At 43.0% G+C, this 12356-nt stretch overlaps 1 protein-coding gene across 8 annotated transcripts in view; it reads left to right on the forward strand.

The window, feature by feature from the left end:
* The window catches only part of CNKSR2 (connector enhancer of kinase suppressor of Ras 2), a 207655-nt gene that overhangs the window by 188593 nt on the left and 6706 nt on the right, over nt 1-12356 (forward strand). The window contains exon 21 of one of the 8 annotated variants that reach the window (XM_066545425.1): nt 891-3810. The exons of 6 other annotated variants lie outside the window; for them this stretch is intronic. In XM_066545425.1, coding sequence (XP_066401522.1) covers nt 891-940 — 50 coding nt within the window. In that variant the 3' untranslated portion in view covers nt 941-3810. Of the gene's footprint in view, nt 1-890; nt 3811-12356 lie in introns of those variants that run through there. One more of the 8 variants, XM_066545428.1, reaches the window with a different exon arrangement.

A 12356-nucleotide genomic window follows, 5' to 3' on the forward strand; every position in this document is an offset into this window, starting at 1 on the left:
GTGCTCTACAAAGTCTCCCTTTCCTCAACCCCATGAGTCCTGAAATGTGCTGGTTTGGCCTTTTGTTTGTCAAGGGGTTGGGCTTTGGTTTTGGGGGTTGGGTTGGGGTTTTTTTCATTTTGGTTGTGGAATCTAATGGGGTTTTTATTTTAAACAATAGGTTATGTAAAAGTTTCTCTTGACTGCTATACTTAGAATTTAGTTATATAAACTGTTTTCCTCACACTTCTTCTTCCTCCTCTCCTTGTTGACGCACAGAGTCCCAGGAAATCTCAGTAATAGAGAAGAGGCTGAACTGGGTTTGAGTTCTGTGTAGCATTGCTCACCCTCTGCCTCTCTGAAACTCATTTTCCAATTGCTGCCATGTGTGGAGTAAATGTCACCAATGTTTCCATCTGGGATTCTTTCTACCTTGTGTTTTCTGTCCCTGAGAAAATACTTCTTGTCTGCTTTCCAGACCCTTTGTGATATGCTCAAGAATAAAAATGGCAATGCTTGATGTTTTCCTTCCTTTCCATCCTGTCTTTTGGAAAAAAAATAATCTCTTTGACAGGGGTTAAACAAATCCCACCAGTTAATTGGAATGAGTTTGTACATCTTTACATTATGCACAGTTGAACTCTTTCCCGAAGTGTTTTTTTTTTAACAAAACATCCCCCAGCTTTGCATATCTGGGATTCAAAATGACAATGGATGTTAAGATCCATGGAGTTTCATTTTTTATTAGAATTTAGTGTAGTAAGCAATAGAACAGGGAATGCACTGAGAGCAGCCAGGCTTTTGAAACTGCCTGTGCAGAGACTGCATATCCACACAGAAACTCTAAGTAAACAATTTAGCTGTATGCTGTTTATTCCACCTCTCTCTTTCTCTTTTCTTTGCTAACACAGGTCCACAAAGATTCTCGAGTTCTCAAGCCCTAGCTTATGGAAGTGTGTAATGTCAGTGTGGTTGCAGAATCACACGATCTCCTAGCTCTGTATCTTATCCTTCACCCAACATTGCACAACGCTGGACTGTCAGCTAGGAGAACGAAAGGAGCCAGATTGTGTTGTGCCACCTCTTTTTCTAGTTCTCGCATAAGTTGCCACCAGGATATTTTTCTGTGTTTGTAGCACGTTTGGTGGATTTGGGGCACATTCTTTGCTTCCATTCTCCTCATTCATGTGACCCATTCCCAGTGCTTCCAAATGAGCTAATGTGTCTTCAACATGGAGAAAAACCAACTAAGTTGGTTAGGATGTGTATTGTTCTCTTGTTTTATTTGTGGGTTGTTCGGGGTTTTTTTAATTGGTCTTTGTTCTGTTCTTTTTAAAAAAACATATCTACAAAAAGAGAATATATAACTTTCTGCCCTAAATACCTCTTTTGCATCAGGGATGGATATTTTAATGGAGTGAGGCATAATAGCAGAACAGTGCCATGTCTCTGTCCTCACGAGCATCGCTGCATGCAGATTAGAAAGGCTCTGTAGTGCTGCTACTGTATGCCAGATTTGCTATTTGCTCTTGTTTGCATGATAGTATTTCTAATTTACTAATATGATATGGAAATAATGGCGCATCACCGATCTTTCAACATATTGTATCACTGCTTTATCATATTAGGCTAATACACTGCGAGAGTTGATAGCACCTCTCCATGTCAAATGGGAACCACATCTCTTGGCACTGAACCGATTGGACTCAAAGGTTGATAAACTTATCATTAGAGAATTGGCACGACGGAGACTCAACTTCAGCCTCTTGCAAGCAACCTAATGGCCTCCGTTCAGAAAGTCAGTTCTTCTTGAATAACTTTGATGTTTATAACAGAGAACAGACCTGTTAAAGCATAGACAACCACATGCCTGAATATGAGGCCTCCAGGAAGGTGTCAAAGGGCATGTCCAGTCTTTTGAAGAATGCACCCTTTCCACAGTGGGACTAGGCACAAAGTCAGATCCAGTCTACATGGAGCACATTTGCAGAAAATACTGCCCCCCGCATGGGAGAACGGAAGGGGAAGAGGGTCTTGGCAGGGGAAGGGCTTTGATGTCACTCAGTTTTGTTCTGCACACCTCGAGGAATTAAAGAGGGATTCAGCCATGGTAACTGTAATTTCCCATTGCTTGTACTGAACTCCAGTGAACCCATTCAGGCCAACCAGACAGAGTCGTGTCATTTAAGCGTGCTTCACATTAGTGAAGGAAGTTTCCTTACTGTGTCATGCTAAACTAAGTGTATTCTGTCAAGTGGAGGTATGTACAGACCTTTCAGAGACTTCCATTCATCCAGTGGTTTGTACTGAATTCCCAGAGGGTACACTGGCACTCGTTCGGACGGTGACGGAGAAGATACCTCACGCTGAGATTTATTAGACTCTGCAGTTAAATCTTTGGTTCCTCTTTATCTTCTAGGACTAAAACATGTGAGTGATGCTGCCTGGCCAAGCAGGCACAAAGTATTCTCTGTGTAACACCCAGACTCCGGAGGGCTGTTTTGGGGCCAGTATTTGTCTGGATGTCACTCAAAGTAGATTCAGATATTGTATTTATAATTATGTTCTGAGTCCCCTATGGGTTGATGTTTGCCTCTATCTCTGTGATTAGAATGTGGATTTTCCTTGATATATTTGGCTAAGGGTGTATTGTAATAATGTTAATGCTAATTACTTGATATTTCATACTATCTTACGGGGAGATACTTTTAAAAAATGTATTTTGAAATGTTTTCTTTCTGTTTGCTCAATGTATGGTATTGCATTATGTTAATACCAATAAAATGATATATATATATAGTTATATATATATTTCCCTTTTATAAAGAAGTAAATTATGCTTTTTTGCCTCACAAACAGGAAATGCGCAGTGAATAAAATGACATCATTCTGCCTTACAGCAGGTGACAAAGCTTATAATAGTTTTAATATTCTTTTTTTGAAAAATAAAAAGTATAGTATGACATAAATTAGTTGGAAATTCATCAAAATGCATGTTTTATATTTCTGCTCAATGGGACTGTCACAAAACAGCCTAAATATTTAGCAATGTTGTTTTGGCATCTTTAATTTTTTCTAATCAGAAACATGCACTGTATTGCTATTATTGATTACAAAACTGTACTGTCATAAATTTTTGCCTGTTGGCCAGATAGACAAACTCTCTGAGTTTGTCTGTAGGAATTGATTTTAATATTTAATTTAGTGCTCTTTCCAACGCTTGGCAAAGGCAGAATTTATTTTTTATATAAGGTTGCCTTTGAAGTACCTGCCTCTGCCAGGAATGATAAATCACTGCTAAGTACATAAAGATTCTGCAACCTGAAGGATATGTGATTAAAGTCTTGTTGGAATGGCCTGCAACCTCAGCCAGTCCTTTACATTCTGTCATTAAATTCCATAATTAGTTAGAGGTGAAATGTTTTGGAAATGAATTAGAGAAGCGGAAGCAAGGATGTGACTCTAAAATGTCCTTTGGCTGCAATTTGGGGTAACACTGATGGCTTATTTGCTGCTTGTAGCCAAAGGCCAGCATATATCTGCACTAATGCCTATTAGATTGTCTTCAGCTTCCTCTCTTTCTTTTCCCCACCCTTTCTAACATATTGTATTGAGTATCTTTGTTTTGCAGAGGCATTCAGAAGGGCTGTAATTAGCAGTCCCTGGCATTTAATTGCATACACATTTGTTAAATATTTTTCTGTATGCCTTAAAATAAAGTATAGAAAATGGCAGTAAATGTTTCTTTAATGAAGGCATTTGATTTATTCATGAAGTCAGGATTTTTTAAAGGTGTTATTTTGGGCTTAATAAAGGAAATAAGCCAGCAAATTTTCTGTCTTGCTTTTGCATAACCATCGTCTGTCAGGGCTGACGTTCAGTTCCTTTCTCTTGTTCCTTTTGTGGCAAACACATTCTGCCCAATGGGTGGGAAATGGACCTTTCTGCTGTGACCACTCTCATGCCAGTTTTGAGAGCACTTTATGCTGAGGTTCATGCATGTTCACAAGTTCATTTTGACATCTGGTGACATGAGTGGTGTCTAGAAGAGCCACATGGAATTACTGCATCTCTCTCATCACAGCAATAGCTTTTGTCCTGAAAGGTACCTTGAACTCTGTGTGGTGCTTACAGACCATGGGGGTGTGATGGGTATTCAGCAGCTGATGGGGGGTGCCTGATATTTGGCAGTGTTGTGCCCTGCATAATTAAGATGTAACTCAGGGTGCAGCTTAATTAGGTTGGAATCTAATCAGTGCAGCTATCATAATGTGCAGTTTTAAATCCATTAATAAATCTGAATATTTGAATAAATATGACATCTTCTGGGATAACATTTTGGGGAGTATTTCAGGTCCCTTTCAGAAATGCCCCAGGAGGTGCTTCCCCAGCAGACCCCACAGTGGGTTACGGAGGTAACTGAGGCAGACATTCAATTAGCCTGGCCCCTGCCCACATTAATGTTTCTCCCATGTTGAAGGTAGAATTGTAGTTCCTTAGTGATGCATTTTGGAAAACTCCCATCTCGGTGCTACATTTTCATACAAAGAAGCAACTTGGGGTGTAGCCTGAAGCAGAGTTCATGTTCAGGGTGGGTGTTGCTCACCAGGAACGTGTCCCCCATCTGTTCAGGCTTGCTTTCAGGTATCAATCCCATAAGCCTTGCCAGGCACTGCTGTTGTACGAGCGTGACTGTGGCTTGATTCTGACTGGTGAGTAATGTTGCTGGGTCCGTATCGTTTGTCACTTAACCTTTCACAACTTTGAGTGCTGCAGCCTTAGGTTAGGTTTGTAATACCGGTATTTTCCTCAAGGAGTAATTGCTTCTATATATTCCTTGTGAATTATTATTTGTAGGGAACTCCTCATCCTGTTCCAAGGCTACAGAATCCTCAATGTCTAGCAATTTTGCCCAGTTTGCTCCAGCTCCTGGCTTTCCTCATAAATACAAATTTTCTATTGTTTTTGAGCTGCAGGGCCCAAGGGGAAATGTGCCATCAAAGTGGGATTGGTGCGTTTATTGCACTTCAGCATTGATAGCTTGTGGCAAAATTAAACAGCACTTATATCAGTGTGTGGCACAGAAAAATGTCAGGATATCCTATTTCATTGTGCAAAATTCTCCCAGAGAGTCACTGAAATCAGCAGATTAAGGTTAAACTGGTGCCTTCATAGGCAGCTTAATGAGTAAAGTACCATATCCAAACTTCATAGGCAGCTTAATGAGTAGAGTACCATATCCAAAACCAAGAAAGGAGGCAACTATAACCCTACTGCAGAAAAGTTCTGCCACTGATGAGAATTCCATTACTTTGGGAAGCTTTGGAGTGACTTCATTCTTATGCCCACCAATATAACTTCATGAAACAGCAGGACTGCAAGCAAAGAGGGAGCACAGATGCTCATTTGAGGTGTGCAGGAGCTGTCAAGAGGCAGCATGAGCAGAAAAAGTTAATTATTCCCTCTGTGTGTCCGCTTCTCACTAACACAGTGACCCCTTAGCTGGCACCTGTACTTCACTGCTCAGTGCACGTCAGAAATGGCTGAATGTCACTGTCAGCTCCACAATGCAGATCTGCAGGGAGAGACACCAAGGGTTTTTCCTTATGCTCAGTTTCATGCCAGCTGTGTTTAGTAAGCAATTCCAGTTGTGTGGAAGGCTGAAGAGATGTGGCTGTGGTGGGTGTGGGACTCAGAGCAGCCCAAGTGTCCTATGAAGGTGGAGGCTGCACATGTGAACGTGCTCCAGCCTGCCAGCTCACACTGCAGCCAGCAGGGCACAGGAGGCCTGTGGGGCCATGCCTTGTCCTTCAGATGTCCCCAGAAAGGTGACTCCAGTGGAAAAGAGATTCTCAGGGATCTACTGACCCAAAAGGAAAACTGCTAGTGCCATAAGTAGTTCACAATAAGAATTAGACCTTTGGTGCCACAGCAAAGGCTAGGCATCTGTCAGGCCTGACAGAGGCTAGAGCTGGATCTTTTAAAAGGTGGTACCTGCCTGATTCTGGTATTGAACTTGGCTGTAGTGGAAAATGCCTGAAATACCTTCAGATATCTGTCATTTGGGAGATGAGTTTTCCACTTGCTTGCACAGCTCACTGTGTTTCAAGAAACCAAATTTATGCTCATGCATGTGAGAGGAGAAGCAGACTGGTACCATAGGGTGCAAAACTCCAGCAAGTGCAGGACTCTGTTGAGTTGGTGCTTTCAGTGAGCACCCTCCCTAGGGAGTGTCTTCTATTGTCTGCAGGTTTGTGTAACAGGAGAGAATAGAAACAGTGTACAACTATCCCTGTAACCAAAAATACTTCCACTTTAGAGGAAATGATGGTATAAAATCCAGATTTAATACCTGTATTGAATAAATACAAAATAATAAATACAATAAATAAAAAATTTAATGATCCTCCAGCTACTGAAATCTCACCAAACACATGGATCAAAGCTTGTTTTTAAACAATGCTCCTCCCTTCCTTGATTCAAGACTTCTGGAAAAATCCTGCATTTTTACAAACACAGGGGCAGAAAGGACAGAGGATTACATGAACCAGAAGAAGGCAGGGAAGGGGAAGCAATACCAGAGAGAAGGGTTGCAAAGACTGGGTACTGCTCAAGAAGAACCCGTTTTGTTTTTAATTTAGCTTTAACTCAGCTTGCTTAAACTTTTCTTCAGTTGTAGAAAACATTAATATGCTCATGTGTGTGTGTGTGTATAGACATATATATATATAAAAATATATGTGTGTGTGTGTATTTACAGGTGTAATCACGTATCCAGTCAGGCCTTGATTTTAAAGTAGCATAGGACAGAGCATAGGTATCTTTGTACTTTAACAGGGAAATTGCTCTATTTTACCTAGAGCAGGTGATTAGCTGCTGTTTCCATGCAGATCTGCATTTTATTGCACCTCCTGCCTGCTGTACCATGCCAGGCTTAAATACTGTGTTGCTTCTTCCTTTTCTCAGTAATTAGGGATGTGACCTGTAACATTTTCCTAGCAGGAGCTGACTTTCCCTGTCATTGTGGCTCCCCCCATACCTGTGCAGGAGTGACATCATGCACAGCCACAGCTGTGCAGACACTATGTCCTTTAAGCCTTACATTGATTTCACCACTGTTCCTTGGAGCTTGTAGGTGGGGGGGAGGAAATACATAGCTTAGTCTGCCAGCCAGCCATCTGAATAGTGCTGAAAATTATTAATTACTGAATCTTTGTATTAGAAGCATTTGGGTATGTCTCACTCTTGGGCAGTTTGGACTCTTAATGATTAACCTGACCAGCAGCAAGGATGGGTTTAGGCTTTGCACTGAGGAACCAACTGCTTCTTTGGAAGATTTCATTTCTCCCCTCTGCTGCAACACTGCTAAAATCCACATTCACTCTCCTTTCATCCTTCTTCTTTTTCACCTTGTATCTAGTACCTAGGGAGATCCCTTCAGTCTCTTGGCTAAGTGTTCCTGGGGTTTACAAGCCCAGCCAGGCTGTTGCATGCTGTGGCCACAGCCCTTGTCTGCCTGTTGGCACAGCTGGGGCTGCAGAGCTGCTGCAGGAGCTGCCCCTTCCCAAGGGCTCTGTGTGCTGCTCTGCCTGCCTGTCAGGGAAACCATTGCAGGCCCAGGCAGGTTTGATGGTCCCTGTTGTTAGATATGGCAGAGAGAAGCTGCTGTGGCATAGGAGGATTACAAGTGCTTTCTTGCTGATGGGATTGTATCAGTTATTAGTTAGCTTGTAGCAGACCAGCCTGTCTGTTCCCAACATAGACACATCAGGGTCAAGAAGGTAAAGGAAAAAAAAAAACACCCAGAGGTTTGTGCACCAATGGCTGTTTTATCTAACTTGAGACCATTTCCCAGAGGCCTGGGATGCTTCTTGTTTTGGGGCAGTATTTACTGCATTTACTGTCACTCACAGAGAGTCTCTGGGACACTTGAGGTAAATGCCTCCCCTGCACAAAAGGTAAATAAAAAGGTGTAGCTCTCAAGTTGGAATCAAATCTTTGGGATTTGGAGGGAGAAAGTAACATGGCAGCTGTTTAATAATGTAGTTAGTGATGTATTCTAACAAAATTGCCTCCTTAATATCCTGAGAAAGCTGAGGTTAGCTGGTTCCTCTGCCAGAGGGAGTGAGCTCACCAAAAGAAGTGAAAATGGGAGTCTAAATTTCAGTGCAGCCTGGAGATTTCAGTCTGACCGTGCCTTGTTCTCTTCCTGTCACAGACTTCACAGCAGCTTGGCTTTCTGGGGATTTGCAGAGGATGGCAATTCTGTTCAAATGCAGGGCTGACTGCAAGGAGAGGAGTGGGCGTGTGTGAGAGGAGTTGCACAGCCAAGGAAAGTGCGTCACTGAGCAGAAAAGGCAGCAAACAGAAAAGGGGACAGTGGGAAACGGAGAATTCCATCAGGATGGCAGTGGGGTCCATCAGTCAGGATGAGAAGTCTAAAGGCAATTGGGTTGAGCCTGGGTGGTGTCTGGAGGCGCTGGCAAAGACCAGAGGGGCCCCAATGAAGAGCTTTGATCCTTGAAAAACATGACCTTGTTGGCAGGGTAGGTGACAAAATTTATTAATTGTCCTTACATAGGCACTTCTGTTCACTCAGCCCCACGTGAAATCATGGGCTCCTCTGGTACCTCACTGAAAGACAAAAACCATGCAAGATTTTGGCAGCTTGAGCTTTAGCAGAAAAGTGAATCACAGAAATGCAAGGACCTCCACTGAAAACTGCTGGAGGTTATTCCATATATTTAGAGCAGATTTATGAGAAGTGTGTGCCTAGAGATTCTCTGTGTCCAGAGAGCAGTGTGTTAGCCAGCTGGGCTGCAGTGACCTTCTGCAGGGTTCTAATTCAGTACCATCTTCCTGAATCATCAGTTTACACAGACCAATCATCTCTTGATCCATGTAAATACCAATGGTAACTTTCTCTCTGGTCACTTTTCACAGAAGTACCTTATGATCTTGGTTTATAAGAGGGAAATAATGGAAAGATGAATTGCCAAACAGGGCCAGGAGGTGATTACACTTTAGTACATCACAGAGCTTGGTGCATGCTCTTTTCAACAGCAAGTGGCAATACAGTATGAGAAATCCCACCAGTTCTTTCCTGAATGCCAAGAAGCCAAACACCTGTTGGAGTTTTACCTACTCAGCTATAATCTTCATCTCTCTCTCCTGAGAAAATGTAAAAGTAGTTACAAATATTTACTGCATTCCAAGAACTGAGGGCAAAGTACAAAAAGTTCAGAAACTTTTCCTGTAGAAAGCAGAATAGTGAAAAATAATGGTAAACACAATGTTTACTAGACAAATGTATTCATTATCTCCAGAACTGAAGCAAATAGCTTTGCATTCACTTGAAGACAGCAGGAGCTTCTTTGTTACAAAATTCAGTACCTGTATATTCTTGCATTTGGAAGACAGGGTTCTTACCAGATTTAGATCCCATGTGCTGCAGTTTTGCTTTTTTATTTCTGCTCCTGAGTTACAGAGTTGTTCAGGCTTCTGTAGGGCAGGGGACAAAATTACAGCTTCAGAGAAGACACCCTGCTTTTCAGCAGTATGTGGAAACTGTGACCTGGCAGTGCACTCAGAGAAACAGGAAAGATGCAACCCCCTACTCAGCAGCTGAATGAGTGTGAAAAACAACTGTTGTGTTGGCTGCTGGTCTAAGGTCACCTGCAAATCCTATTAGACCACATTTTCTACTTAAACAAAACATTACCAGAGGTCTTATTCTTCCTTAACAAGACAGCCATGCTGTAAAAGCATGACTTGCATGCAAATCCACCAATTTTAAAAAAGAAAATATGTTTTAAGCTCAGCTCTATATCGAACAGAATACCTCAGATGCTTTATGGTGCCAAGGGTTTCACCAACACCTACAGGAAATCAATCAAAGGCTCTAGCAGAAGGCTGAGGGAGGGGAGCTGTGTGTGTAATCTCATTCCCGCCTACTGAGAGCCATTGAGAGCAGCAGCACCACCTTCAGCATTTCTCTGGAAAATATTAAGGGCTTGGGATGTGTTTTCATGCCACCCACTGCCCTCTCCCCCACCATGGGTGAACAAGGCATCTTGCCCTCTTTAGAGCTCTCACAGCCTCAGCAGCAGCAAGGCATTTAAGGGACTTGTTTTTCTCCGCTCCTCTTTCCTCTTTAGGAAATCCTGTCCCCTTTTTGACGTGCTGCTCGCAGTGACATCACCAAGTCAGTGACAGAGTGTGGGGGAGGCAGCCCCAGCCTGTGGAGGTGATGCTCTGATGCCTTCCAGAGACCTCCTGCCAGAGTTCTGCTGCCCAGCCCAGCCTGTGTCCTGCCCCCACAGTCCTGTGCCCTCCCTGAGCAGTCTCAGAGCTGTTCCCATTCAGGGGAAGGCAGAAATCCTGTGTCCATATCCCTCTGAGCCCACATGGAGCCTGTCCCAGGGGATGAGCCCTGAGGAGCACCAGCCATGCAGATCCCAGGCCAGCAGTGTGGGGAGGGAGGGCAGGACAAGCCTCCTGGCACAGGGTTTATAACCACAGGGGCCATGTTACCATCCAGGTTCATTCCAGGCACTTGCATTCAGTATTGAACCTTAGGGCTGAGCTCAAATGCTGTATTGTGCCTTGGTGGGGAGTTGCTGTGTCTTAGGAAGCCATGGGTTTTTGATGGCAAGCCTGGTGTGGTGGCTGGTTGCCAATCCAGGCTCTAGATCACTCTAGCAAAGTGAATTTAGATGGTGTGGAATCAAAATGCTGGCTGTCCCTGTCCTAATCCCCTCGGGGTACAGCCTTGGCAGTGCTGCTGGGGAAGAGACACCTGAGGAAACATCTCTTTTGCTTTGCATAGCAAGAGATGAGGAGAGAGAGAGAGAGAAACAGGTGTCAAATCCTCCTGTGTCAGACCAGGAGGGAGTTTTCCCTTTGCCCTTTAGCAAATCACTCCCTTTCCACAGCTGTCAGACTGGTAAACATCAGCATTCAGCAATAGGAACTGATAGAGAGATCTCAAACTTCTGACCTCATTGCTGCATAGACTTCTTAAGAAAGCATAAAAATCAAGACCACAAAAGATTTTAACCACTTTATAATTATTCAGCTACTGAATGTTTTGCCCTTTAGCCCATTAGATTTAGTTTTAATAAGTTTTATATAGTTTAATTAGTTTTAATAAAAAAGAAAATTACAAGAAAGAGAAAAGCATCTCATTTCTGTCTAATTTCAGTTCTGGCCACCATTGACAGTGATGAACCCAGCTCACCAAGCAGGGTAGCACAGTCTGGGATGATTTAGGGAGCTCTGTGCAGACTCAAAATAGTTCCATTGATAAAAAGTCTCCAACCCTTCTTCACTTCTGTATCTCTTAAAAAAAAAAAAATTAAAATGTGTGCTTTAAAAACATTTGCCTTCTAAAAGACCAAAGGAATAAACTGATGAGAGATGAAGCAAGATTAGTTGCAAAATTCTTGGATTGTGTAAAGATCTGTACAAATGCAAACACTTCTTGTGATGGGGTGAGGAGATTTGGGTTTCTGGAATTCTTGCCTGAGCCTGAGGAGAGTTGTTGCCCTCCTGCATAGTATGGACTCAAATGGGTTGTGGCCTCAGGTAGCTCTTGATGGACTAAAAATGTCACTTCTAAACACAAACTGCTTCTCTCTTGGTGACTGATAACAAACCCTCTAATCCCCTGAGGACACCGGGGTTCTTTACCGAAGGGTGCTTCTGTATGTGGTAAACTTCCAGCCACTGGAAATCCCTGTCTTGGAGCAGGGTCAGTCACAGGGTGAAGCTAATGCTTGGAACCAAGCAGCCTTCCTGCAAGAGCTTCTAGGAAAGCCTCTTGAGGCCACAGAACAGGCACCCACCACTGTGAGAGCCTGGGGTGCCTGGCTCAGGGATCCCGGGGCTCTGGGAGCAGCCAGGAGGCCCCAGGCAGTGCCTGGGTGCTGCATGAACCTGTGTCAGTGTGCAAGGGGCAGCAGGGACAGAGCTAAGGGACACAGCCAACACTGTGCCAAGGGCTGCCCTGGCTAGTCCTGATCCCCACTCTGCTAATCCTGGCTGCACTGGTGCTTGCAAAGCTTGCACAGAGTCGCCAAAGAGTTTCCACTGGGGGAAGCATTGTGTGAAAGGTTGAAGTGGTTTGATGTTTTCTAAATGAAGCATTTCAAATGCTCATACCAGAGAAACACTTCATGCCCAGCTTTTGCTTGGTTTTGTTTTTAAAGGAACAAAACCTTTCTTTTTTTTTTTTCTTTTTAAATGCTTTCAGTACTAATTAGAACAAATATTTTAAACCTGAAATAAATAAATCTCATATTTCTGTATTTTGTTATAGTACATAATAAATATTGGGGGTTTTTTAAACCAAACTCTAATGCAAACAGTTCTGCTTT

This window comes from Molothrus aeneus, chromosome 2 (assembly GCF_037042795.1).
Source record: "Molothrus aeneus isolate 106 chromosome 2, BPBGC_Maene_1.0, whole genome shotgun sequence".
Classification (NCBI taxonomy): Eukaryota; Metazoa; Chordata; class Aves; order Passeriformes; family Icteridae; genus Molothrus; species Molothrus aeneus.